We start from the raw sequence: 27,995 nt of genomic DNA on the forward strand, positions 1-27,995 counted from the left end.
CAACACCAAAGCAGACGACAGTGTGGCTACAGCCACCTGTTGTTGCTTATGGAGCACAACTGCTGAATTTAAATGCATCTAAAACAGGGGTAGATGGGGTAAATAAATCAGGTGGGTGGTGAAATCAAAATCCAACAGAGATAAAGTGTTGGATTTAGCAGGTTTAGCTTAGCTTGGCAGTACTTTAACTGATGTTACTCTAACTTTTGTTGGATGAAATGAGACCCTAACCCTAACTTGTCTATAATGTCTCTGTGTTTCCTGATTGGACGATAAGGATTTACTTTTTTGATGTTACAAAAAATGTCTAGAAAACAGGAATATTTAAACCAGACAGAACCACCATTTGTCTGAAAGTATTGTATGGTCTTTGCTGTCACTTTTTTTTTTAAAGATTTTTACCCATTTTCTATTTTTAATTTAAGTGATTATTTGTCACTGTTGGTTACAATTATGCTCCAACATTTGGTCCTATACATTTGCTTCCATGTTTTCACACGCTGAGTGTGTGGCTTTCATAGAAAGGAGGAGACACTATCTGAAGGCTGCCACAGTGGTATGTATCCTCTGGCCTCTCTCACTGCTTTAAAGCCCTGACATCAACCGACTGCTTGTCGCCTTGGAAACCACTTTGTCATTACTCTCTGTAGAAGGGCAGATGAAGAGGTGACCTCTCCAGGGGCAGAGGTACTCTTCATCTCCACCACCACGACTGTCACTTCCTGTCTGACACTAATATATTTAACATGAGCGCACCAACACATTGATAGGTTACACCAGTTACTCATTAATATTTAGGTTTTCTACATAATTATACGTCTGTTATTGTTTTGTTTAGTTAAATAGTGATAAATGCGAAGTTTTGAGAAAGAATATCCATCCATCCTCTTTCATCTGCTTATCTGTTACCGGGTCACGGGGGCAGCTGTCTCCATGACCTCCACCCAAATCACACTGCACTGTACCATCCCCCCTGAACCTTCCTGTGGGTGGTGAGTCCACTGGAAGGAACCAACAGAGACATTGCCTCTGGGCCAAAGCGCCACTGAGAAAGAATATTTCAATATATCAGTTTGCAATAAATATAACAATCACAAACTCATAAATTGTTGTAAATAAAAAATACATTGATTCATATTCATGCTTACATATAAGTATATAAATATATTCTAAATTAAAGTTGAGATAATTTGAGGGGGAGATGTATGAAGTTCAGACACACAGTCAGCTTTGACTGAGCTCAGCGCACCCCCTGCTGGTACACTCAGTGTTGAAACTATCAGACAGACACGGTCTGAATTTTAATGACCCCTCATCCATCCCAATTTAGGGGCCAAACGAAGCACAGTAGTGGGCCCCCTCTTTTTAGGTTAGTGTTCTGAATGATCTTCATGTTCTACAAGCTCACATTAAGTGAAACAGTTTGTCATTTGAACATTAATTATTTATAGATGATCTGTAACCACCAATTACAATTATAAGCCACCAACCACCAGCAACTGTGGTGGCACAGATACATTTGTCAAAAATGTTAATGCTTATTTTACTATCCTTATTATACTTTTTCCACTTTTTGCCTTTACATTCTATGGATCAACATCAACTTAATGTGCTGCCACGGATTGGAAGAATGTGGGCTTCAACGGTATTTGTTTGGCTCAGTATTTAAGGTTGATTAGGCATATATGAGACAATGTGGTTATTTGGGTCCATTTATATTTACTGTTACCAGGTAACTGTCCCTGTGCTGCAGGACACATCAGCTTTACCAATCAAAGATTTGTTGAACTGTAAACGTCAGGTTTTAATGACACTAAGTACTTATATTATATTATATTCAGTCTGAAAGGCCGGACTGTTTACTATCAATATTCAATAGTCATTGTCTCCAAATGTCCCAGTGTGCTGCAAACGTGAGAGTGATGAAAACCAATGTGTGTGATCCTGAACACTGCTGCAGCTCTGACAGACCGCAGGAACAACACTCACCAACCTGCATCCAACACACACACACCCTGCAAACGTGTGTGTTGTTGTTTTTGTTGAGCACAAACAATCACAAAAGGCAATACAGATTCTGCAAGATGCAATTATGCAAAAGCACAAACAGACCACAGTCAGAGAACCAAAGGCAGCCAGGCCACTGTGACAATGATGATGATGACTGGACCGTGATCAGCCAGCCTGGTTGTGCGGAGCCGCCTGCAAACAACAGGGCCTCTCTTCTCTCAGGCCTTCATTTATGTGAGGCCAGTGGTCGGTCGCCCTCCACAAAGCCTTCGTACACGGAGCCAGCGTTGTCCGATGTTGGTCTCTGTCTCTGGACCCAGATATGGCATTTCCTCTCCCATCTGTCTCCGTAGTAGCCACTCCTCAAGCGGCGACAGTGAAGCCCTCTCACCGTTACAACAACAATAATAAACACCACAGTCTGGTTACCAGCTGCTGCTGCTTCCGCCGCGGAGGCACTAACACGCAGAGGACCCACAGACTCACCTGCGACCATCAGCGGTGATGGTGATGCTGCTGCGGGCTGGAGATCCGCTCTGACACCGCCTCCTACTCTTCCATCTTCCCCTTTGCTGCTGCTGCTGCCGACTGTGTGAGTGCGTGTGGGCGTGTGCGTGTGCGCCCCTCCTTCATCCCACCGTCACAGCATCACACATGCAGGACAAACAGAGAGAGCAGTTTAAAACAATTTATCCACATTCACAGTCTGACAAAGAATATGTTGTTTTAAAATGACCATTTTATTGAAACATATTTAATTAAACACAGTGATTACAAAAATAAATTCTCATGACCACCTCCTGCCTTCACTCCAGCCTTTTACTGATAGAGATAGAGGTGTGCATGCATACATGCTGATGGTATACATGGTGTGCTTGTGTATTTTGAGAAGTTCCTCCTCCAAACTCTTCTCAATCTCAATTGTTGCCAGAGCTACCTGTTCTTTGCATTCTGGGACCTCCCACAAATGAAGCAGTGCTCACCAGTTTGTTTTTATTTTTAAAATTGTTGTTATGAACATTCTTAGTGTTGCTGTATCTCTGGTGGATTTGTTTTCAGCCATATTGTGACACTCTTGGCAAAGAGCGACCTTTTTTTTCTTATTTAAAGTTGACCTCGTTGAATTTAAATGTATCTGGTATTGTACTGTACAGTGCATCACACACAAAACCACTGCAAAAAATCTTAACTGTGCCTTTTTATTGTCCTCATTGAGAAAACAATTCCCAATTACAACCAGCTTATCATTGACATTTTTAAAAGCTGAAGACAATGGCATTTTAACATTTACACTGGTTGTTCTCAGCTTCAAAGGTTAATCGTTTACAACAGTGTGTCTGCCGAGGTTTACTAAAGAATAAATTAGGAAAAAAAACAAACAAAGAAAACACAAGCTACATCATTTGCTAAAGCTTAATAAACCCTAAAAACCACTCTGCATAGATATAAATAGAAATTAAAGTTTAAGTTCTAAGTCTGTAACGAAGTTAAATTCTCCTAACCAGTGAACATAAACATCACATACACTGTTTTAAACACACACACGAAAAAATATCTGAGTGAAGAAATGTAGTAAAAGTAACATGGAAGGCTTTTATGTGGGCATTCAGCACCGAGGCCACTACAAGGTGATATGAGCATGGCTACAAATGTGTGTCAAGTAGTGTAATGTTAGCACCACCATTCAATAACCACTAAACTAAGTCTAAATTGTATTTGTTCCCACTGAAAATATTTAAAATAGATGTGTAGTTTTTATGCCATATAGTTGAAGTAATGAAATATTCCATTTATTATTTCTTTAAGTGTGATTCAAGGTTAGGGGTTAAACCAGCTTTTACCATAAAGAACTTCTTTCCACAAGAGGGCACTGAAGCAGCAACGAACCCCGCGTCCACCTTGAATTCCAACGTCCGTGTTCAGTAGCAGTAAAGCTTCCCATCACAGTAAAGGGGTGACATTTTTAGTTACTAATATTTCTGGGCCTAAAATTTTTGGTTGTTTTTCACTAGAAAGATGGTGATTGGCTATTAAGTCCTCTGTGCCTGTGTGAGATAATATATTATTATTTGCAGCATGTATATGGGGTCTGGAAGTTTAGATGTCCGAATATGACTGGAAGGATTATAGAAGCACGTCATGTACAAAATCAACATGATAAAAGTAGGGAAGGCTAGATCCGATACTTAGGATCAGTCAACCTTTCAGGGACACCTTCACCCCAGAAATGGCAGCCCACAGCATGTAGGATAGAAAGTACTGGATAGATCGGTATCGGCAGATACTAAGTTGTTTCTGTATTGCATATGAAAAAGGCTGTGTAGCGCCATACCTAGACAAAAGTCACAAACAGAGAGAAATCATACTGCTATAATAATTATTCAAATCACAGAAAAAAAGTGTGATCTTTTTAAAGATTCTTATCTTTTAAATAAAGCAGGTTATGAGTTATCAGCCACAGTAAAATCATTAATCGTTTCTTATAAGCCAGCCAGGAATGAAGGAATGAGCAGTACTTATTTAAAGGTCTGGTGTGTAACATTGATGAGGGTTTGTACACGACTCTAATATACTTTTACATTAAAGTGTTTTTCAACGCCTGTTGTCATGTACTGTCAACAAGGGTTGTGCTTCAACAATATCCACCAGGTTGTACTGCCTTGTTTCTGCATTACTTACTGTTTGGCTCCAGGGAGCAGAAACTTACAGAATAATACTAAGTAATACTTTTACTGATATACTGTATATGTATTTATATAAATAAAATAAAACAAAAAGATCTATTTCTATTGAAGCGTTTTTGACCAATAGTCATCTTTACGACATCCCTCATTCTAAGTTCTTGGATTCTTCTGAGGAAATGAAGGATGAGCCACGCAGCCTTCCTCTCGTCTAATCTAACCATTAGATGTCACCTATTCTTGCAAAGTGGACCTTTAACTAAAATGTAAAGGTCAGAAAATATGAATAAATGTATTGTATCCCAAAAACTATTTATAGGTTTTGTGTCAACTGGATACATAGGTTAGTAGCAAACCAGACGTTTTTATAGTCTGAGGTTCAAATGTACTGTTAAATGGTGTTTGGCAAATATATACGTTATTTCTACAAGCTTGGCTGCAACCTTGGATAGGAGACTCATCCTTGATGTTCACCCCACTTGCTGTAGCTGGAACGTGTAGCTCCAGGCACTGTCAGCTAACACGGTCCTTCCTCAGTACCAGTTAATCAAAAGAAATAGTGCCGACATTGATCTGCTAATGGTCTCAGTGCTGCAGGTTAACAAAAGATAACTCTTACAGATGACCAAGGTCAGTGCACACATAAAAATCAAGGTTAAAAAAAAAGAAGTTTTGGACCATGTTGAAAAGGCGCACACGCATTTCAATGTAGGATTCAGCAACTGGATTCAGTGGAATAACAGGATAGAGAAGAGCCCAGAAGAGCAGCGACAACCAAAAACACAACATAAAAAGGGGTTTACACCCATTATTGCCTTCAGAATGGAAATCTGAGGATTCTGTGCTTTAAACCTGACATTGCAACAAGTGGTATTTGAATTTGATGACATTTTGTTGCAATGAGAAAATATTTCATCACAAACACCTTTGTTTTTACATTACCTTTTTTAAATATTTTTTAATATTTTTGTGTCATGATTTACTGCAAGTCACTTCGACTTTCGGCTCTTCGTTTCAAAGATGAGCCAAAAGACATACTGCAATATGTAAAAATAATGGTGAAGACAAATGTAGCTACGGTTTGTTTACATTAACTGTCAATCATTATTTCATACTGTCATGGATATATCCTATACCTATATAAATATCAGCTAAAAGGCTATAGAATTATATATATCGGGTTCAATGAACATAATGATTAGTTCACCTGTGTGAATCCTAATGTAGAAACCTATAACCCAAAAAAAGGGTTTGTCTGATGAAATATTTTAAGGAGGAAAAAAAGCATTTAGTGGTTGAACACTGGGACAAAATGTAGAAATCTGTCCTGAGGTACTGAGCAAATCTAAAATAAGAGCGGAGTCTATATGAAAATAAAATAATAACAAAAAACTATAGGCTTTCTTTTGTGCTGATTTCCATTCTGAAGAAGCACTGGCTCAGATGAAGCTCAAGAGAATCCAGGTTTGTTTCTGAGGAACAACATCCCATCACCATCCTCTCTACTCACCTCCGGCCAAGGTCAGAGTTTAAACTGTGCCCGTCTATTTGTTTCTATCAGAGCTACAGGAGGTCAACTGATCCTAAACTTGTGGTCTGTGAAGAAAAGAGTCTAGATATCCTAGACTCTGTCTCATGGCCGCTGACCAATAACAGTGTCCAACCACTTTTCATATGCTAGAGCAAAACGTCTCTGCTCTGGGTTAGAGCATCGGTCCATGATTTCATCTAAGAAGCTGTGCTCAGAGGACAATGTAATGCTAAGCAGCGGGACGCCTCTCTTTAGTCGTTTACTGTCATGTAAAGACAGCACGTCAACATCCATGGGTTCAACGGTGGGACTTCGTTCTTTCTGGCTCTCCACCTGGTCTGCACAGCTTTCACCGTTGACCTTTGGCAGACCACCGTCGCCACCGTGAGACTCGACTTTCTGCCTATTTCCATTAACACTGCTGCTGTTGTCACTGCTGCTGAGGTGCTGATGTTCCCTTTTCCAGTGGTGCCATAAATAAAAGACATGTCGCCTGAAAAAATAATCAAAGTTGTACAGTTATTTTCAATACCTTGAAAAATATTAACAACCTAAGGAGATTATAAGAGAAAAACATTGACAAAACAGGTAAAAAACTTTCACATTCTTGGTGATGACTTCTGAGGAAGATCATTAAACACAAAGTGATTTTTACGACAACCCCATGCTTCAAGTAGGAGATGGAGAAATACCATTAATCTCTTTGCATACACAAAATGTGAACATATCGTACAAGTCCTGTGTACCACATCCAGGTATCAAATGTGAATAACAATTCTTCAGATTAGATCCTTTAACATGATGACAGAAACTTTTTATAATCAATTCTGCTTAATCAAGAATTAAATTTTTTTTCCCCATCTCTACAAAAGTCAATCTGGTGAGGGAATGTCTAACCAATATGAAAATGGTGCACTGTGTTATGTTGTGTTGTTATACCTATGACTCCAGAGAGTCTCATGTCCAGGGTAGGACTGGATAAGGTCAGAACACAGCTCCATCTCCTGGTGGAAAAGCTGAAGAACAGTGGTAGAGCTGAGCTGTCTCTCCTCCTCATCTGTGCCATTATCTCCTCTTGAGAGCTGACCATTAGATCGGGCACAACTGTGATGGTGGGGACTGGTGCTGGGAGTTGCGACAGACTGGCACTGGGATGGACAGGTTGTGATAGTGTTAGCAGCTGGAGTTTTGGACAGCTCAGTGATGAGCTCCCTCAAATGAAATCCGCTGTGGTCAGAAACATGCATGGACACCCACAGACGCATGGACGACAGCTCATCGTGAAAAACCTGGACAGAGATGAGACATCAAGGAACAAAGAATCAAAATTCTGGGAGCAAGATTCTTTTGAGGCTGCATTTCAGTTGAGCCACCCAAGTACTGTAACAATGTCTTCTAAACGCATCAAACAACACCTCTTCAGAACCACAAAGTCAGATTCAATCATGTTCTAACTACACTCTAAAATCATAAGAAACTAAGTAATCAAGGTAAAATAACTACAATAATTCCATCAAAAGCTCCCTCCGTGCAATTTATTTTTTCCTTCATCCTACCTTGACATTGCCCTTCGCCATTTGCTGTAGCACCCAGATGCGATGGGACCAGGCATTGTAGTTGCTAGGGTAGCGACCAGCAGCATTAGAGCACACCTTCATTTCCTGGTGGAGTGTCCTGGCCAGGTGGTCACTCAGCTGGTGGCTCCTCTCTCCATCTACCTGTGCTGCATCACCCTGCTCCTGCTTTCTGCTCTGGATCTGCTGCAGCACCCAGCGCCTGAAGTGAGACAACAGCAGCTGCCAACTTATGATGTGCATCAATATTGTAGGTATTTCAAAACATTTCAGCATTAGAACGGTCTCAGAAGGAACTGGTAATATTTTCACATGAATAACATAAAACAAAGAAAAACTAGAAATAGATGAAATCTTACCGGTGTATCCATGTCTCTGGACTCTTGGGGAACCTGGTGAGAGCCAGCTTACTTAGGTACAGGTCTTTTTCTGGGTGAAGAACCCCACACTGTAGAAGCTCCTTCCTTTACACAAACAGTTTATAAAACCAGATGGTTTTCTGAATTTAATTACAAAAACCATTGTTCTTATAATAAACAACAACAATAATAATTTGTTCTGTGGTCAAGTTGTAGTTGGCCAACATACCTGACATTCCATGCTGTTGTGAAGTCTGGATTTAGCAACAACAAAGTGCATGTGATATCCCCCAAAGCTGAAAGAAAAAAAAATTACAATTTTTTTAAGCTTCATTATTGAGTTGAGGATTCTTAGAGGCTGCCACTGAAGACCAGCCAAACAAAGATATTTTTTATCATCTACGAGACAGAAAAATAGGTGAAAGATACAATCCAAACCTACAAGACAACTGAATCATTCTGCTGCACAACCCCTGATTAATTGTATTACCTTCCCTGTCCAGCCAGTATTTGCGCTGGCGGTATAGCAGCAGCTTGTTGTGCACATACGGCAGCAGAAACTTGACACACCAGCTCTCCACACCCAGCTTGTTCTCTACCAGTACAATGGGACTGCGGTTGCAACGCGCTTCTGGACACTGAATCACACCAATTTCATCACTGAAGACGACAGAACACACAGTAAACAAGAGACAAGGACAGGATTAATCCACAGTACATGATTATGTTATTATATAATTTTGTACTATGTCATATACAAAAAAATATAGGCATTATCTTTACACAAATATTTGTTAGTTCAAGGCCAAAGTTTGTATTTTATCAACCACTCCACATTTGCTAACAAGGACATTCACAACATAGCCATTCACATTTGGACTAATTATCTTATAAAACTAGTAAATTAGAGTGACATTATCTTGAATCTGTAGCCCAAATAGATCTAGTGCTGAGAAGCTTTGAAAGTTTGAAACTTGATCAAAATTTACACCTACCTAAAATTGCACTGGATCACACAAAACTTGTGTCGAGGTTCAAACATTACACTACTTACTGTCAATTATGTCAGCCTCACACACTGTTCTATCATGGATTTTAAGGTAGCTTAACATCCTTTCTGTTGAATTGCTGCCACCTGCTGGGTGTACTTTTCCACTGATAAACAACTCCACCCAGAAACACCTACAGACAGCAAGTAAGTTGTTAGCTAAAAATGAATGTGCACTTTTCAACACCTCAAACCCAAATGTTTGTTTCTCAAATAACAAACGACCAAAAAAAGTAAAGTAAGGCACAAAACTGTGCCCGCTCTTCTCCCTCCACTCTACGCATACACATCTAAATAATATAGATGTTGTGATGTCAGGAGAGTAGCTGCTAACGAAGAAGTTGCGAAGTCCGGTCTCGAGAACCGCAGCTTTATCACGTTATCTAGTTAGCTCTGCTAGAAAATACTTACATAACAAATAAGACATTAAAAATGTCATTGAATGTTTCTTCATTAGAGCCATTTCGGTCCGAAAAACACAAACAAACTGTCAACTTTCTCTGGGCGGCTCACATTCCAGGTAATAGTCCGAACCAACGGAAGACTAATGCCGGACGCAGTAGTTGTTAACGTTGGCGTTCACGTGACGAGACGGTCCACGTATTTCTGTAGCGTAAATCCTCACAAAAACCATTTACTTACATGTTGGGATTTCTCTTAAAGGCATTTGTAATGTCTTTGACAACTCTCTGCACCAGAACGTTCACCTCCTCTTCCGACTCCGCCATTTTTAGAGCACCCACTGACGTCAGAGGGTGGGAATTTTTCCGGGTATCAATAAATAAATAAATAAAACCGAGTACGGAAAGCGAAAAAGAACATACGTCGTACCGCCGCTTATTACTATTGTAATTATACTGTTTATTGCCAGTAGCATTAGTCCTAAAACGATTATTATTATTGCTAACACTACGTTTGACAACTGCTGCTCTTACAACATCTTCAAACAATATAAGTAATACCATAATTATTTATTTACCGTATTGATAGCAATTAATTCTACTATTGCAAACAATTGCCCTAGATTGTCATTATCTTTTAAGCGTTATTATGCAGAGCCATAAATATGCGTATGTGAACAGCCTGTGGTCTTGTGCTGAGAAAATTTGACCTTTTACTACTCAATTTTGTTGAGGACTCATTTTGTTGGGTGTTCAGTATGTCTGTATATGTATCGTCCTCCACTAGCTTTTCCTTTGTCGCCCTCCTGAGGTGTATCTGTGTCACATACACCTTCTCCAAGGCCATTTAGCCCAACTGTTGAGGCTATGTTAGACGTAGCAAGTTAAACCTCAAGGAATTCGAATATGTAAGTTCGTCAGAATAGTATACGATTTTTTCTTGAATTTTTTCTTTGTCAAACATTGTCAAACATTTTGAATGTGTTACAGGGACCCGTTATACTTTCACTTTAAAATCAAGTCTGTGTGAAAAACCTGAAAACAGATCTGAGTCTGTACACTAACATTTATGGAGGTTAGATTTCTAGGAGTGCTGGCTCAACATTATCTGAAAGATTCAACAGCCACTCACACTAAACCTTATCATCTGGCTTTGGAAAAGCTTTCCACCAAATATCACTAAACTGCAAACAAATGGAGGAAACCTCCAAAGGAACCACAGGAGGGATCCTCTGAGTGTATTATTCCAAAATAGGGCAAAGTCATGTTGTAATGTTTTTGAAAGGTTTTTGTTTTGCTTCAATAGGAACGACTAAGAATAAACAGCAGTTAACAACGCTCAGAGGTCTGTACTGTGAGGCGACCTCAACATTCCCAGGATATATTGTCAGTGTCTGGCTGCAGTTAGTCCAACACTGACTATTCCGATGACTCCTCCAAGTGTGAAGAATCTCATAGATTGTGTGTTATCAGCAGTTTTATTTACTGAGACAATTACTTATGACACCATTCAATGGAGATCATGAACGACTGTAAGCTGTTATTTATGTGTTTCTGATCAAATAGGTCAAATAGCAGCTTGACCATGTTGTACCATCCACATTCACAAAGTTCATCCACATTGTACTGTTCACAGATGTTCAATTTCAAGGTCAAATGATTACCTCCCTTTTCCCCCAAACCCTCCAACAACTGGCTCCTTAACAAGTGACAGCCAAATTGCATCATGGCCGTTTTCACCAATATAGTAATACTAAAACCTTGGAAACATGGTTAGGCCTAAGCTTTCAAATATGCTCTCCATATGAAAACCAGGTTGCAGTTCACACTTGAGCAAAACACATGATGCAATGAATGGAGACGATCCAGTCTGATTCATATGAAATCAGAAATGAATAATAGTTATTGTACCATGAACATGGACTGAGATACCACAAGTTAATTAGTCACAGAGTAGAATACTTTCAGCTGCTGCTTTCTTCTAGGAAGAAATTACAGCGTTTTACACCAGATGATGTCCTTCCTGACCTTTTATTCTCTTCCTGGCTGGTGAACAGAACTAGGATCGAAGAGGACAAACATTGTCAAATTCAAATAATGAAAAACCAATAACCATGCTATGCAGTTGTCTCCTAGGAAAAGCCAGGTCAGATGGTGGTGTAAAATCACAAAAGAGGCAGGAGGTAAATGTAAGATGAAGTCATATATAAACGTCTTCTAATAAAAGACAGAAGCTAGAGTTAGTGCTTATTTCAAATGTGGTTTTCAACTTCCATCCTCCTTAAAATAAGGAAAGGGAAATGGAAGGAAGAGATAAGCTAAGTCATTTCCTAAATCTAGGATGGATGTTTAGATAAATTATTTAATTACTATTTACCTTTTAAAATCTACCAAACTAAGCCAAACTAATGTTATCATATTTGTAGAAGCTACTTACAGTAAAAACAATACACTTTCTGAACATTTTTTGTTATAAATGTAAGAGAAACATTAAAATGTTCCACAATAAAGAAAAGATTGAGATAATATATCAGAACTAAAGGGCAATCAGTTAAAATGAAAGAAAACAAAAACGAAATAATATGAATTGAAACCACGATAATTAAGTAACAGCTTTTAGCCATGTAGAGAATTATGTTTAATCGTGAACATTTTGTCACACATTGTTCTCTCTTTTAAAATGTTTTATGAATTTGACTTTTTGGTGAGACTAGATTGGCCTAAAATGTTTTAATAATACGAAATATGGCTTACAGGGGAAAATCAAGTCGCTAGGTGACGCTGTGACAAAACACACACAGGACCTGGAATCGCGGTGCTGAAACTGATTTCCTACGTATGAATAGAGTCAGAATCGGCGCTTTGCAGAGCTCCCCTCTTGAGGAGGAGGAGGAGCAGGAGGAGCAGCTGCTGGAGCTTCAGTCCGGACATCCATTCAACGGCAAGTCTGGGTGAAACATGTGAAAGACACTCAGTCACACAGTGGAGGTTCCGTCCGTTTAGGTGCTGTGGTCGTGTTGGAAGATTTATCAGAACGCCAGAAGTCCAGGAGACGAGAAGTCCAGGAGAACACAATTTTAGAACGCCTAAAGTCAATGTGGGGAGCGGTGGACACGATGAGAAGCGTCTGCATTTATCTCTACAGTAAATCAAATTCTTTTTTTTTGTTCTAAGTCTCCACAGCAGTGGATAGAGTCGTAGTTAGTTTGGTTATGAGATTCTGAAAACTAACTCTTGGTTCCACACGGGAAACTACATTTATTTTATTTGATGTAGTTCAAAGCAAGGGCACAGTACAAATGACTTTAGACTGTAATCTTTCACTGTGAGCTCATTTATGCACCTTTTTCTAGGACAATTCAACCTTTTCTTTAATCACTAACTGATTTTATGTCACAGTTATTACTTTTGTTGCATAGGAGATTTTAATCCTAAAATGCTATAACATTTTCGAGTTTTCCTCTGAAATACTTCCTCTTACTGTTGATATTTACCTTGTTGTGTCACAATGTTGATCTCCCCCCACATATTAGACTAGTATACGTTTGTTGTTGTGTGCTTTTTTTGCAGTCCTGCTTGTGCTGCAGTTGCTGTGCAGACTGACCACAGCTCAGCCACAGCTGCTGCCTGGATCCTGCAACTTTGAACTGGGCACCTGCGGCTACACATCCGAATCTGGCAGCTGGAGTATGAATGAAGAAGGTACTGTGTGGTGTGGAGCTGCTCTACAAACAAACACACACTGACACACAAACACCCATACATCTAACCTCTAGATAAAAGTCATATCACTATGCAGTAATATCACTATCCAGGTTACATGTAGTGATTAAGCACAAATAATCAGTTTTGTCTGCATCATTACAAGTTGAAAACAAAGCATGTACAATCAATTATAAATGATAAAAAAATGATTAATCTATATAAAATTAATGAATCCCATTCATTGCTTTATGGTCCAAAATATTAGTTATTTTTTCTTCTTGTACGTCTGGGCTACTGCAGAAAACCCAAACTCAGTTCAAACACCTACAACTGCTGCTATTTAATACGGAGTCTCAGGGTGAGACCATCATCTCTTTAACTGATGTCACATAAGAGTATGTTAGTATGTTTATTTATAGACAGATATTTATTTTTACAAAGTGTAAAACCCATCGACTTACTCCAGGTCTACTGATCAGCTTGTTACCCACTGTAATGTCTTTGAGCCAGGCCTTCTGATCTGATCCGACGTTTACCCTTCAACTCTAATGCTGCAGTAATTGTCCTATGACGTCACGTTCTGTGACAGTGAATTACACAACCGCCGCTCGTAAGTTTCTACTTTCGGTTTTTGAAACTAAAGTGCAACAGACACACCAGCTACAAAAACAAAGGCTCAGAAATACACACAAAAAAACCTGATGAGTCAATGCTTTTGTGATGTGTTGTGACAGGTCACCCAGCATCACAACACATTTGCTTTCTTTCCAGTGGGTGGTATGTTTAAGTTCAAAAAGGAACGGTACAGTATGGAACAGTACACATCTGATCTGGCGTACTTTCCACTGTACTGCAGTGGAAAAGGCCCAGATTTGTTCAGAGTGTTGGGTTTCTCATGAGGAGACAGTAAGGTAGGGGGGTAATAGCGGGTGCATTAATCCACCCCCACTGTTAACAAATGATTTTTCCAGGTCAGTGTCATATCTCCTAAACCATCTGTCTTCTCTGGTCAGAATGCATATGTTGTTCTCCTGAATAGAGCGTTTATTTGTCTCTAAAAACAGGGGGATAAATCCTGACCAGAATAGCTGGCTGTTTTGTGTTGGTGCTTGCTTTGTTAAGTGGTTGTTTAGTTTCCCAAATGTACAGATCGGGGCTGTCCTAGTTGTACAGCATAAACAACATAAGTCTGGTTATGTCTGGCTGTTTTATCCTGTGAATCTATGATTGTGGTGAAGTGGAATGTGATGTTCTCCTACAGGAGGTTTTGCACAGCAACAAACAAAGCAATGCAAAGCAAGTCCACGAAACTGCTGCTAAATGTCTGGGGAAAAAATGGCCAGAATGACAGACATGGTCTCTGCAAAGATACACAAAGGTTATTTCATAACTATAATGTAACATTTATCTTTTTTAGATTACTCTTTTAGAATTTGAACACATACAAATGTGTACACCATAGAATTCACAACCCTTTAACAAGTAGCATTTGTGTTATTACATCAAACAAAAACATAGTATTTGCTCTAAAGAAAACCTCACCAGAGCGCTACAATGTTGGGTGTGTTGAATGTGGACCACTTGCAAAACAGAAGTGTGTCATGCTTTTCCATCCACATGCCAATGTAAATTTCCAAATTAGTTTTTACCTTTGTTTTTCCATCAAGACACACAGTGTCCCTAAGCTGCTCCCTCTGTTTGAGCTCATCTGTCACCACTGTTTACGTTCCCACTGTTGAGACAAGTGACTATAAATTTTTGAGTGCCATCTTTCTCCAAGGCGAGGTTTTAACTTTGTGTGTGTGTGTGCTTGGTGCTGCTAGCATGTTACATATTCAGAAGAAAACTGAGTTCTGCCCCACACAAGCCGTAGCAAAGACCCAGTGTGTTACGTACTAAACCACTGAGCAGACTCAGATGGAATGGGTTCTAACCACTAGTCTGGTCTGGGAGATGTTGGTGATAGACTACACCCACTGTGGCAGCACATAGACTCACATAAAAAGAGGACCGTTATGGTAGTGTTTTCTGTTTGGTTGCCATGGCAATATGGGTTTGAGGTGAGGAGGCTGCACTGAAAAAAAGAGCCAAGACAATTTGTGGTTCCGTCCAGGATGAATGTCCTAAGGTGATTATAGTCACTGAACAGAGACATCAGAAACAAAGAGATGAGTCTGTGCTAGACAGATATAAACAGGAAGACATGGATGGATGAAGTGAGTTGGACAGCTGTCGGGGCCTCACTGCAGTCCTGCAGACCACCACAGTGAATTATCCTTATCTTTCCTCTGTTTAAAAATTCTCCTGGACCAGTTTGGGATTTTTCAAATGTTGACAATTTCAGAGGGAAAATGTGCTAATATTTAAAAAGCAACAAGGGAAAGATACAAAATATGTTAAAGGAAAAATCAGCTGAGAGTTTGGTACAGGCAGCATAGCAACATCATTTAGGGTGAATCCAACCCTGTAACTCAGTCAATGTTCTTGATGAAGAGCTAGAGCAACATTCATTTTTGGCAACTACTGACTTTTTTCCACTGCCTGTAAAAAAACAACATGCAGGTTGAAGTTAATTTGCTCCATATTAACTTGAAGGCTATTAAACGGTTGGGTAGAAAGCAGTAATTTACCTCCTTTACAAATGTCTTTCTGAGGCTAAGGTTAGCTTTTGGTACTGAGACAGTAAGATGAGTGGCTGGTATAGGGCTGTAAGGGTAAAACAGTCACATTAACCTGCAGATTACTGTGACCTCAGCCTGATATCAGCTCTCTACACTGTTGGTGAAACACTGTTTGGCCTTACCTGTCAGGTGCAGTCCATGCAGTCTCTTGATGAACTCCACTTGACCTGAAAAAAGGTTTTAGATACCACTGTTAATACAACCAGAGTTTCCCCTCCTCGTCATCTAGATGTAGAGCTGAAGGCACTTAGAGCAGCTCTTCATGAACAGTGTTTATTTCTACTGCACGTCTCTCTGCTCTTCGTTCGGCTAAAGAGAGTCAGATGTGACATAAAGGGACGATGGAAACTTCAACTTCAGAGCTTGAGTCTTAATGCAGTTTCTCGGTTACATGATTTAGCTCTTTTTATCATAAAGTCTGAAGAACACTTGCATATTCCCGTCTCTTTACTTGGTTCTGTTCTACTTGCTTAGGTCCCTGTGGAAGCCATATTTGGAGATGTCAGTGGAGCTTGTTGAAGGCAATCCCCCCAAAAATTGTCGATGTCGATTATTGAATGTGTCTTCAATTCCACAGGACATTTAGTTACAGTGGACTCGGCTGTCCTGTCAGACCAGGAGCAGGCTGTTCTGGTCAGTCCAGTGCTGGATCAACAGGAATGGAGCTGTTTGAGGCTGGTCTACCAGATCACTGGACAAGGTTCACTTCACCTCCACCTCAGACCTGACAGCGACAACTTTGACTACAGTCTGTGGAGTGCCAACACCCCGTCTGACAGCTGGCTCATCGCAAGTGTTGATCTCCCCAACACCACCAACCCACATCAGGTAAAAAAATGACTGTTCAAACCATTCTCCATTTGTACCTCCATTTAACCAAACCAGTCAGCTTTAGCATCAACTTTATACAATAGAGTTTTATTTCAAACAACCACATTTGTGTTGAACTCGAATATGTGGTAGGCCACATAAAAATGAGGTGGTGGGCTGGATAATGTCTACAGGCCTTGAGTTTGACATATTGTATGTGTTCTAAGATATCATCTCTTCCAAGGAACTATTTGGATTTTTGTATCATGTCATTGTCAGGCTTTGTTCTGCACAGATTACAAAAGCATCAATTAGTGATGCACCAAAATTATAATTCTTAATTTAAACCGAAAACTGATTATGAAAGATTATTTTAAATTATTAGTACCATTGCATTTATAGCTATGACCCTGTACTAAACCTCAATATAATCAAGGATCTACAATTGCATAAATTAATAATAAATAATAAATTATTAATAATAATAATTAATCAATTATGTCAAATACGTCCACACTGCAGACCTGTTGGTACTTATGGAAAGCTGTTTTAACATAAACGGTAACGCAACAATTCATTGACATAGTGTGTGTCTGTTTAACTGGCCTGCCTGCAGTCCAGATCTGTCTCCTGAAGTGTCATGATCACAAGTATCAGATAAAGGTGAGCAGCTCAGTCCATCCTAATTCACCAAGAATGGTTAAAAAAAAAGAACTAAGTGGTTCAGTCAACGCCTTTTTTTTGGATGATAAACCGATGTCTAAGTGCACCGGGCTGGAGCATGTGGTGGAGTTATTGAGATAACAGCACTTCAAATAAAACACAGAGTAAATCTTACCACAGATGTTATTTTTTAAAATGTAAAAACTGTTTAGCATATTGGGAAACTGTGAGGATAGATAAGTCCGTGGCCGTCGGCCACAGAATAAACACAGTAATTAATTGTATACAGTGTAACATATTGGCTCCAGTTTGAGTGTGATAATGTGTGGATCATTTCAAGTTTGGTTTCACGGGGCTAAAAGAACACATATCTCTCCTTCACACTTTGTGCATCTGTCTCTATTCCTGAAAAATTTGCATCACCATTGAATAAAAAGAGTTTTAATTTTGTTTTTTCAGAGTCTGTGCCACTTTCCTGCAGGTGGTCCTCAGCAGACTTGCTTGGTGGTGTACTTTTTTTGACACCAGAGTAGTTGTTCTGTCTGAGAACAGTCTGTTCTTTTGTACTTTGTGAAGTAATTTGTGAAATCCTGCCTCAAATCATCATTAAAACGAAGGAACACATGCTGTGTGTGATGTTTTTGTGTTAATGTTGTTGCAAATCACCTTTTATGTTTTATTTCTCACAGATTTTGCTGGAAGGTCGACCTAAACGTGGCTCTGGGAATAGTGTAGCCATCTTTGAAATTCACATTGTTCCTGGTTACTGTTTAGGTCAGTGCCAGAATCAAATCAAACAGACAGAGTGGGTTTTTTAAAGTGCGGTTGTATGAGGTACTGTAATAACATATTGTCATCAGCAGGGTGGAAACATATTTCGACAACTTTCAACTCTTAGGACAACTTTATTAAACACACAATATTATGAGAAACATTTAGCTATTTTAGCCTTTCTTTGGCTTGACATACTGTCTTGTACAGTGCAGCTAATTGTTTTTCTTTTTTGGAGGCTACTCTTGAGACTTCTTTACTTTTAACTGTATAACAGCAAACCTTTAGTTATTAACTTGTTCCAGTAAATGTTATATTTTATTTTGTTTAATTACCTTCCTACCCACATACCTTTATATCTCCATGTAATGTCTGAATCTCATATTCAGCGTAGCATAGATTAAAATTTACCCCACAAGTTCAGTGGCAAAAGTTTGTTGTTGCACTGTTTGCTGAATCAACTTAGTTTCAGTAGATCCTACAACCCACTTTAGAAAACACTGAAACAATCAGATGTTTCACCTATGATTTATGTCTTGGTTGAGGTTAAACTGTGTTTGTTCCTGAAAAACTCTGTCTTTATTTTTTATTTTTTCCAGAGTGCAACTTTGAGGAGCATCACCTGTGTGGATACAGTAACAGCTGGAACCCCAACGTCAACTGGTATGTGGGAGGTGTGGCAAAAGAACCAGCGTCCAACCTGCTGAAAGAACACACCAACAACAATAACCAGAGAGGTCTATAAACACACACACACATGCACACACACAATATTAAAACCTAATATTTAGACTCATGGAAACACCTCAACTTTTAATACACATTAACTACGCATCTTGTTGGTAGTGTTAAAGCTCAGTCCTGATGTTTGCGTCCAGCCTCTGTGGTTTTTAGCTCAACCCAGTCATCAGCTGTGAACTTCCAGCACTGCTAACCAAAGGCTTTTGTTGTGTTTAATCAGTTTTACCCCTTTGTTTCCACTGACAGACAGACAGTGTTTATTGTCGTGACGTGTCACTGCATGGTTTGTGGTGCAGGTGGGATGTGATGTGCCGAGCGCTGACTATGTCTCGGTACCTCATATAATTTACACTTCAAACCACATGTGTGTTTGTGTTGCTGCTGACACCAGTGGTTATAATTGCAGAGTTTGCCGCCCAACCCGTGAAGTGTGAGTGCAGACTGCCACAGCTTCAGGGAGGTTTTAGCTCTGAATAAGAGGAAACACATGGTTAGACTGAGGTGTAGACATTTACATAATATTAAGGAAAATATAAAGAACAAAATATGTTAATATTTTTAAAAAGTAAACTATTAAGTGAGTGGCTGAAGACTGGGATAACTGCAATGAGGTTGGACAACATCCAATCTAATACTTAGTCCCAAGTTCCTTGGAGTTCCTTCTGATTGGCTATTTGACTCAACCAATCAGAAGGAACTCCAAGAAACTTTAGACCAATTGAAGATATATGTAAAGTAAAGGCAGCAGGTCTTTACTGTCCTAGGAAAAAATGAAATTGCTGTAACCCATATAGAATGTTTTTCGCCACTCACATGTTGATACAATTTGTCAGCACGTTGGCCTGCCCTGTATTTAAAAGCAGCTTGTTATAGTCGTGTGTTGTACACCTAATCAACAGATAAGGTAACACAGTCTCCTCTGAGTAGTAGAGATATCAGTCTTGAAAGTAAAAAACTCAAACCATAGACAGTTAAACTGATAGGGGAAAATGTCCCTTCTTCAGAGCAGATATGGCTCAGCGTCAAGTGCTCCAATTTTATTTTATTTCTTGCCTCTCCTACTCCTCGCCTCATTGGCTCCCAGGTAATTTGAGTTTGTGACCCCTGGTGTAGGTGGGGAATGGTATTAACATGCTTGATTTATGTATTCATTGTTTTAACATTACAATAATGACCTTAGCACATTTTACGTTTTTTTTTTTTTTTTGTCTTTTGCATAGATGTGTAACAGACCTGTCCACTGATGACTTTGACTTTTTATCTGCCTCTAACAATGTGAACCCATCTCATCCTGATCATCAACTGCTTCTAGGACACTTCATGTATGTGGACTCAGTCTACGCCAAGCACTTCCAAGAAGTAGCCAAGCTGACGTCACCTATGACCACAGCCCCCATGGCCGGCTGCCTGACCTTCTATTACCAGCGTGACCAGGAGAGAGGAAACATGTTCTCCCTCTTCAGCAGAGATCAGCTGGGTCATTATGAGGAGATCTGGAGGCCAGAGGTGTATTTCACCCTGAACTGGACTATGGTCAGTGTTGACATCAAGGCCCCCCACCCACTGCAGGTCAGCACTGGACAGACTAGTTGACTTCAGATTAATGCTTTTATACATATGTTTTCATTATCTGAATATCTGGTCATTTGTGCTAATATTGAGAGAAAACTACACATCTGCATACTTGTTGTTTGCACTATTTATTGTACACCCACTGACAACTGTTTGTTGAGGCAAACACTGTCTGCTTGGTAGGAACTATATGCATTTAAACAATAGAACAAAATGAATGGGACAATTTGATAAAGTTCTAACTGAGCTGCACTCTATTTTAAAAAAAAAACTAACTGAATCTTCAGGAGTATTCCTGCAGAAGACTTGTAGAAGACTTGTCAACTAATGGTCCAAAAGACTATTTAATTCTCTGAGAGTCGAGGCAGATCTGAAACTTTAAGTGAGCCCAATCTGATACTACAAAGATACAAAGCGGCCTGCGAGTGTATAATCTTTCTAATCTTTATAATCTCGTATAATTTTTTTGAGCATTGACCCTATTCAAAGATCACCATCTGTTGTGATGTTCTTAGACTGCATTAAAGTTTATTGGGGGGACTGTCCATTTTTTGTGGGACTTCTGTCCTGTTGAAATTGCTGGCTGTCCTGTTGTATTTCTTGACAACAGTTCTTAGAGGGTTCTTGTAATATTTGTTGAATTGGAGCTTTGGTTTCGCAGTGCATAAAGTTTCACTGTCAAACTGACTCCACCTCGACCGAGGAGAATCATGTGTTCAATGACACCTGTGTTTTCTCTTGCTGTTCAGAAAAACTTTTGTGGTGTCACAGATGCATTTGTCCTTCTCTCTGTATTTTTGTTGTCTTTTTGCTGATATGTGCAGCTGGCCAGAAACACACAAAGATATACACTCACTCCTCTGTGGATTTCCACTTCTCTTCCTTTTCTGTCTTGTTCTTTGTGCTCTTAGCCAAAAACACCTCCCACAGCCGTGCTGCTGCTGCCTTCACTGCTGCTGCTTTTGCTGATGCTGCTGTGGAAAAAAGCTTGCGTAACACTACTAACTGGGTCAGATCCTGTGCTCGGTGAAGCCAAGAGTTGCACAGAGCTTTTCCATAAAAACTTGGCCTGCTGACTAAACACCCATGTTCCTGAATTAACCCTACAGAACACTGATGTCACTGTCTGCTCACCACATCTTCTGCAGCTGCCAGCTCATCCCAATAAGTCACCAGATTTACAGCATCACAATTCACAGAGCTCTCATGATGAATAGGTCCAGCCCGTGGACCGCTCACTACACATCTGTTAATAGTTGATGTTTGTATCTGTGCAACTTTCCAGGTTGTGTTTGAAGTGGCTTTTAATAGTGCCAGAGGAGGATATGTGGCCATTGATGACATCTCCTTTTCTCCTGAGTTCTGCCACACTGACACGGGTGAGAGCAAACATGAGGAGTTTTTTCAGGGATGACCACAAGTCCCAAACACATTTCTCTTACTAAGCTGACCTACAAGTTTAGAACAATAACCTGCACAAAAAAAAAACCCTGATAAGAACCTCCTGGTGTGTAAAACTGAAGCCCGGGGCAGTAGAACATGAGTAGCAGTAAATCAGCAGTACCATTGGTTTGTGGTTTGAGTAAACACTTCATGAGATAATTATAGTCGCAGTTAGTTGGTTTTGGGTCTATTATAACAAATCATTATGTCAGTATTTGAAGTTATGATCCTGTTTAGAGGAAAATACAGTGTAAATCATAACACATATGATTAAAAGCTGTGTTTCAGAGTCATTATCATCAAACTGCAGATGAATGTCAGATATGTAAAAATGATATAATGATACATAATTTTTCATAATGTGTTTGTTACTAAGTAAAAACATGGATATACTTTATGAATCAGTTTATTATTTAAATAACTAAGTTCAGAATCTAAAATAACAAGGTAAAAAAACTAAATTTTATACAATGTTTAGGGTTTGGTGGGATCTTAGCCTCCTAATTGTCCAGACCCCTAACCTCACACATACATGGACTATGGAACAAAGTCTTTCTTTTTTTTTTTTTTGTAAAAACGCAGAGTGAAGGCAAAACATAAATGACTCCTAAACCTGACTAATTTCCTCTCTTCTTCACTGTTGCTGTGCATCGATTTTTTTTCCTTTGTGTTCAGTGAAATGACATCTTTACCAGACGCTGACTCAACCTTTTTCCTTCTCATAGATGTTTTTCCCCTGGTTCTCATAATATTTCCACATAAAGAATCATGCTTGATGAGAGTGTGTGTCTAAAAACCCACTTGGATTTATTTGGAAATCCACGTCAACTTTTCTTACCGTTGCTGTTGTCATACAAGCTCATACTTACAATTTTGCACATGAAAAATGGAAACAGTAAATGACAAGTTAAATGTTTATGCCTGACTTCCTTTTCCAGAGCCGGCCTTCGACCCCTCTATAGCCAACTGTGACTTTGAGAATGGCCTTTGTCTGTACCACCAGGATAGAGTGGAGAGTAAAGTGTGGAACAGAGTTTCCGTCAAACCTAATGCCTACAGGATTGGAGACCATACAACAGGAACAGGTTACTTCCACTAACTCACTCAGTGTAGGCCAACAGCTAGAGTTCTGAGAGGAAGGCTCTCATTGGCCAAATTTATCAACATCTGATATACTGTTACTGACACCGTTGAGTGCTGTCATTTTTCATCCAAACTCCAAAAGGAAACACTATTGACTGCAAATAACAGAGCTTCAATCATTGGATCCAAAGGCAAAGAATGAATAACAAAAATGTATCCGCTGGTTTCAGAAATTATGTTAAGCTTCAGCCTAGGCTAGGAATGGTTTGATCCGATACTCAGGATCGGTATATTTCAGAATTGAGCATCAAAAAACAACTATAGTCCGTCTGATCCGATACCTAAGCCCAAATGGTCAACATAAGTTTGAATGAGGAAGAGAAAAGAAGGTTTCAGATTGAAATCAGTATCTGCAGATATTCTGCAGTTGCAGTATCAGTATCGGACATGAAAAAGTTGTATGGTGCTATCCCTAGTCTAGGCTCTCTGGTTTCATCTCATCTGTAGAATATGAGGGAGGCTGAACATGATTGATCCCCACATAGATGACGTGATAGAGAATTTAGATCACAATTTAGACCATATGAATATCAGACAAACAATTACTGACATAAACAATTTTTTTATCTTTTGTTGTACCAAGACTTTACACAGACCTATATACAAACCATTTAATTGCACCTTTAACTACATCACTGTACCACAAATGTAGCAGTTGTCCATTTATATAAACAGTCAACAAATGATACAAAGTGTTTCCACAGCTGATTGCTTCTAAGACTGTACTCCTCCCAGAAACAGTTAAAATAATTGGGCGTAACTTGACATGTGCAAAAGGCAACAACAGATAAAATTTTATGGTCTTGTTCCATGGTTCCGATTTCTTGGTCTCCTGCTGCACCGTGATGGACACTTGGCACCACCCAGGTTTGCAGCTGTTTGAATGTTACCACAGACTAAGTTGATTGTTCTTTGTCTGGCCTAATTTAGGCTGTTTCCTCCTGGCAAACACCCCCTTTGCCTCAAGACCCGGTTACATGGGTCGGCTCCACGGCCCCTTGTTACCAGGCAACCACAGGTACTGCCTGAGGTTCTACTACATGCTCCATGGATTTAGAAAAGCGGACAATTCTCTCGTTCTTTACATCTATGATGAAAACAACGTGGCCCTGGAGAAGGTGTGGAGCCTGACTGACTCTTCCAGAGCTGTGTGGACTCAGGTGGAGGTCACCTATATGAAGCCCATGATGTCTAAGGTATGGAATCATCATCATCGTTAAAAGTAACATTACGTTTTTATGAATATTAAAATTTCTGTATTTTCTCTCTTTTGTCAGGTAGTCTTTGCCAGCATATGTACAAATTTCTGGGAGTGTGGTCTTGTGGCCATCGATGACATCACAGTCAGTATGGGAGACTGTCAGATCAAAGCAGGTCATTCAGTCATCTTGAAATATGGAATGAAATATTTTTTTAGTGAACTCGCTATCTTTTATTTTTGACTAAATAACTTTTTTTGTCCATCAACCATAGATATCTGTTGCATTCTTTCTTGGTGTATGAAAGCCAAGATTGAAGATGGTTTACTGTTAGATCTAATTTTTGGCCATATTTTGCAGTCTTTTGGCTCATGTTTAGCTTTTTATCTATTGGCTAATTTTCTATAACTTGGGATAACTCCATGTATCTTTTTTTTTTAATTTATCGCAGCCAAACGCTACAGTTTCATAGTTTGACATTCTGACTGCATTCCCTCAGAATGTAAAGGCTAATATAAATGATCTAATTGTTTGTCATGTAGTGTGCAAAATCTAATCCCTGCTTGGCAGAAGGCGCTCAAATATCTTTATACGTGACGTCAAAAAAACCCTATCATTAAAAATTGAAGAGCAGTTTTCAATATTTCCAGGGCATTTTGCCCCCAACACCTGCTCATTTCTGACCCAGCTACACATTCTCTTCCAGTTCTCGTAGATTTTGTGCCATATTGGCTGAAACCATGAAGCTGAAGCTGTTTTTTTTTTCTTCTTTACTATTTGGAGATGTTTTTTCATTTTTTCAGGCCTATAATCTTCCTGCAGATGTGTTGTGTTGTGGATAATCCCTCCACAAAAACAGTATCTTATATAAATAGAAAATCTGGAATTCAACACTCTGTGGGTCAGGTTTAAAACATTCTTTAACTTCCATTTCCCATAGTTAAAGTCAGTTGTGCAGCTGTTTTTTTGCAGCTGTTTTTGTTCAATATTTCTTTATAATTTACTGTGACTCTTGCTGTCATCAGATTTCAGGCTAACTTTCTACCTTTTGATTGTACAGCATATTTTGTCTTGCACTCGTTAGCTATAGCTAATACCAACAGTTTTTTATCTTCTAAAAATGTATAAATTATCAATTTTTTTTTATGCTGTTTTCTCGGCCAATGTTTACCTATCTTCATCTTCGTCTACTTATTTCACTCAATGTTAAACATTTTTGTTCTATTTTGATCATGTTTAAATACACTGCTGCATTTTTACATACTGCTGTTTTTCTTTACCTAACTCATGGCTTGTGCAATGTTACAGCAAAGTGGTTCTACTACAGGATTGCAATGGCAGGTGCATGTTAACAGCAGGGATACAGACTGCAGTTTTAAACTCTTAGGGTATAATTTGAACATTAATATTATACCTTAGGTCAAATAAGCATTTCTGAGAAGGCGTGGCCCCTCAGTATTTCAATAAATGTGCAGCATAAATTTGACCAAGCCTATTTTGACTCCACAGGCAGCCATCCAGGCCAGTGTAACTTTGAAAGTGGAATCTGCGGCTACATCCAGGATAAAAATGGAGACAAGGCCGACTGGCTGAGAGTGCGAGGACATACCCCTACTTCCTACACAGGACCCAGGGGAGACCACACCACAGGGGTGGGTGAGTCATTCTTCAGTCCCTGCTTTACTCATCTAGACACAGATCACACTCCTACATGCATGAATAAAAGGCATATTCCCCTTTTTATTTTATTTTTTATTTACGATGTACTGTTTCTTTTTGCCCAGTCTGTGCTCTTGTTTTCAGATTGCAATCCACTTTGCACAATTGCATTGACATATTTTACATACAGTAGTGGAACTCTTGACACTTTTGGTTCTTACTTAATGTCACCCAATACTGTCGAAAAGAAAATTTCTCTTACATACAAGAAGATTTACTATTTATTTCTTAACGTACCCTGCTTTAAAAATAAACACTGTGGAGTAAGGTCTGCAAAATCTTGCCTTCTAACAGGCTCAAAATAATATAATAACAGAATTACAACATGGACCTCTTCTAAGACATTTGTAAATTGTGAATTAAAATAAAAAAGAGAAAAGTAAATCATTGGGGTTGACATACTTCTGTTACAATCATTCACTTCTGCAAAAGGCTACAGTTGTCCCAGCTGCTGTCGAAACCTCAGCTGTGGCAGGATGTAGAGAGTGACTTTTAATTGTAACATGTCACTTTTTAAATATATACTTTGTGAGTCACAAGCCTCACTCTGGGCAGCCTTGATGTAGAATGAAAAGACTACAACCAGGCGGCTGAAAGGACCACGAGGACAACATTATTTTCAGTTGGCCCTTAGTTTCAGTAGATAGTGCAGCAGAGTGACTGATTTGTGATATTTTCGCTCCTTTATGCAAAGTGACTAAAAACATTGTTTTTAACACTGTTGCTCAAAGCTGACCAGTAGAAGTTGCAGATCTTGTGCTGTCTTTATCCAGTTTTAGACAGCAGCCACTTTATGTCCTTATTTTTTTATTTGTTACTTTTGGCTTTTGTCTTCATTAGGCGTGACCATGGCAGTTCTAACAGATTGAAACTTTTGTCACATAAATTATACAAATTATTCGCATTATATCATAATTGTGTCATATTGTAAGGTTCTCAGAAAAAACACATTTCAAGACAGAGGACAAAACTGTAACTGTAAGATGACAGGAGAACTGAGTCAGCAGTTACTCTACAGAAGATTTCTGTGGTGATGACACAGCTGGTAAACTATAACACAGAACCTCACTGTTCTACAGAGCTGTACACCTCCACACCAAAAAACTAATTAGTTTTGTTATGTTATGTTGCCAGTAAGTTGCCAGCATCACATACTGACAACTTACTATGTTGCCAGAATGTAAAGTATTTTTTACAGCTCACTGTGTCTTCTAAGGCTTAGCTAAGCTACGTTAATCATCCTTTATAACCATGCTATTAAGGCACTTGTACTTCTTCTAGGTTACTTCATGTATATTGAAGCGTCCCTAATGCAGCCTGGTCACAAAGCTCGTCTGCTGACCTCTGACCTGCGGGGCTCCTCCCAGCCGCAGTGTTTAATCTTTTACTACCACATGCATGGATCTGGTACCGGCATACTGAGTGTGCTTCTGCACAAAGGTAGCATTGATCAAAACAAGCTGCTGTGGAGACGACGTGGTGAGCAGAACATCAGCTGGATGAAGGCCATGGTGGACTACCACTGTGATGTCAGACACCAGGTATGAATGAAAAGGGTCCATATGCAGCTTCTGTTGTCAAGGTAGACCAGCACCAAAAGAAACTTCACACCCTTTAACATAAATGCAATTCAACTTAAAAACTGGCCTTTTATGAAGCATCGACAAAACCCTTGTCTTTTAGATATAATTACAATGTAAGATTGAACATTATAAAACACCAGAAGAAGTAGTACTTGGGCTCCCTCTATTGGTATAATAGGGAATCGTTGCAAAAGTGAACTCCTGACACTTTTCTCCAGCTGTTCCATCCTGCCTGTACTCTATTCTTCACCTCTCTTCCACAGTCTCCTCTGCTCTGAACAGTTGATCCTAAGTACCTAAACTCCTGCACCTTCACCACCTCTGCTCCTTGTAGCCTCACTATTTCACTGTTCTCCCTTTC

General features: G+C 39.3%; 3 protein-coding genes across 4 annotated transcripts in view; 1 reads left to right on the plus strand and 2 right to left on the minus strand.

The window, feature by feature from the left end:
• Window positions 1–3,048, minus strand: part of apba1a (amyloid beta (A4) precursor protein-binding, family A, member 1a) — a 19,163-nt gene extending 16,115 nt beyond the window's left edge. The window contains exon 1 of the mRNA XM_025053129.1: window positions 2,497–3,048. The gene's annotated coding sequence lies outside the window, so the exon portion shown is untranslated. The remainder of the gene's footprint in view (window positions 1–2,496) is intronic.
• Window positions 3,049–3,775: 727 nt separating this feature from the next.
• Window positions 3,776–9,975, minus strand: ptar1 (protein prenyltransferase alpha subunit repeat containing 1). Its single transcript, XM_008335614.3, has 7 exons — window positions 9,846–9,975; window positions 8,646–8,815; window positions 8,385–8,451; window positions 8,156–8,260; window positions 7,779–7,998; window positions 7,162–7,511; window positions 3,776–6,715 (listed from the first exon to the last, which is right to left on the minus strand). Exons 1-7 carry the CDS (start codon window positions 9,929–9,931, stop codon window positions 6,325–6,327), a joined length of 1,389 nt encoding a protein of 462 aa, XP_008333836.1. The 5' UTR covers window positions 9,932–9,975; the 3' UTR covers window positions 3,776–6,324.
• A 2,460-nt stretch (window positions 9,976–12,435) lies between these two features.
• mamdc2a (MAM domain containing 2a) overlaps window positions 12,436–27,995 on the plus strand; it is a 19,082-nt gene continuing 3,522 nt past the window's right edge. Inside the window, exons 1-12 of one of the 2 annotated variants that reach the window (XM_008335616.3) lie at window positions 12,436–12,748; window positions 13,175–13,306; window positions 16,568–16,818; window positions 18,153–18,237; window positions 18,834–18,971; window positions 20,288–20,544; window positions 21,833–21,926; window positions 22,929–23,075; window positions 24,064–24,329; window positions 24,411–24,507; window positions 25,842–25,984; window positions 27,333–27,510. In XM_008335616.3, the coding sequence (XP_008333838.1) occupies window positions 12,700–12,748; window positions 13,175–13,306; window positions 16,568–16,818; window positions 18,153–18,237; window positions 18,834–18,971; window positions 20,288–20,544; window positions 21,833–21,926; window positions 22,929–23,075; window positions 24,064–24,329; window positions 24,411–24,507; window positions 25,842–25,984; window positions 27,333–27,362 (1,689 nt within the window). In that variant the 5' untranslated portion in view covers window positions 12,436–12,699 and the 3' untranslated portion in view covers window positions 27,363–27,510. Of the gene's footprint in view, window positions 12,749–13,174; window positions 13,307–16,567; window positions 16,819–18,152; window positions 18,238–18,833; window positions 18,972–20,287; window positions 20,545–21,832; window positions 21,927–22,928; window positions 23,076–24,063; window positions 24,330–24,410; window positions 24,508–25,841; window positions 25,989–27,332; window positions 27,593–27,995 lie in introns of those variants that run through there. The other variant, XM_008335615.3, reaches the window with a different exon arrangement.

The sequence above is a fragment of the Cynoglossus semilaevis genome, chromosome Z (genome assembly GCF_000523025.1).
Source record: "Cynoglossus semilaevis isolate Cse_v1.0 chromosome Z, Cse_v1.0, whole genome shotgun sequence".
Classification (NCBI taxonomy): Eukaryota; Metazoa; Chordata; class Actinopteri; order Pleuronectiformes; family Cynoglossidae; genus Cynoglossus; species Cynoglossus semilaevis.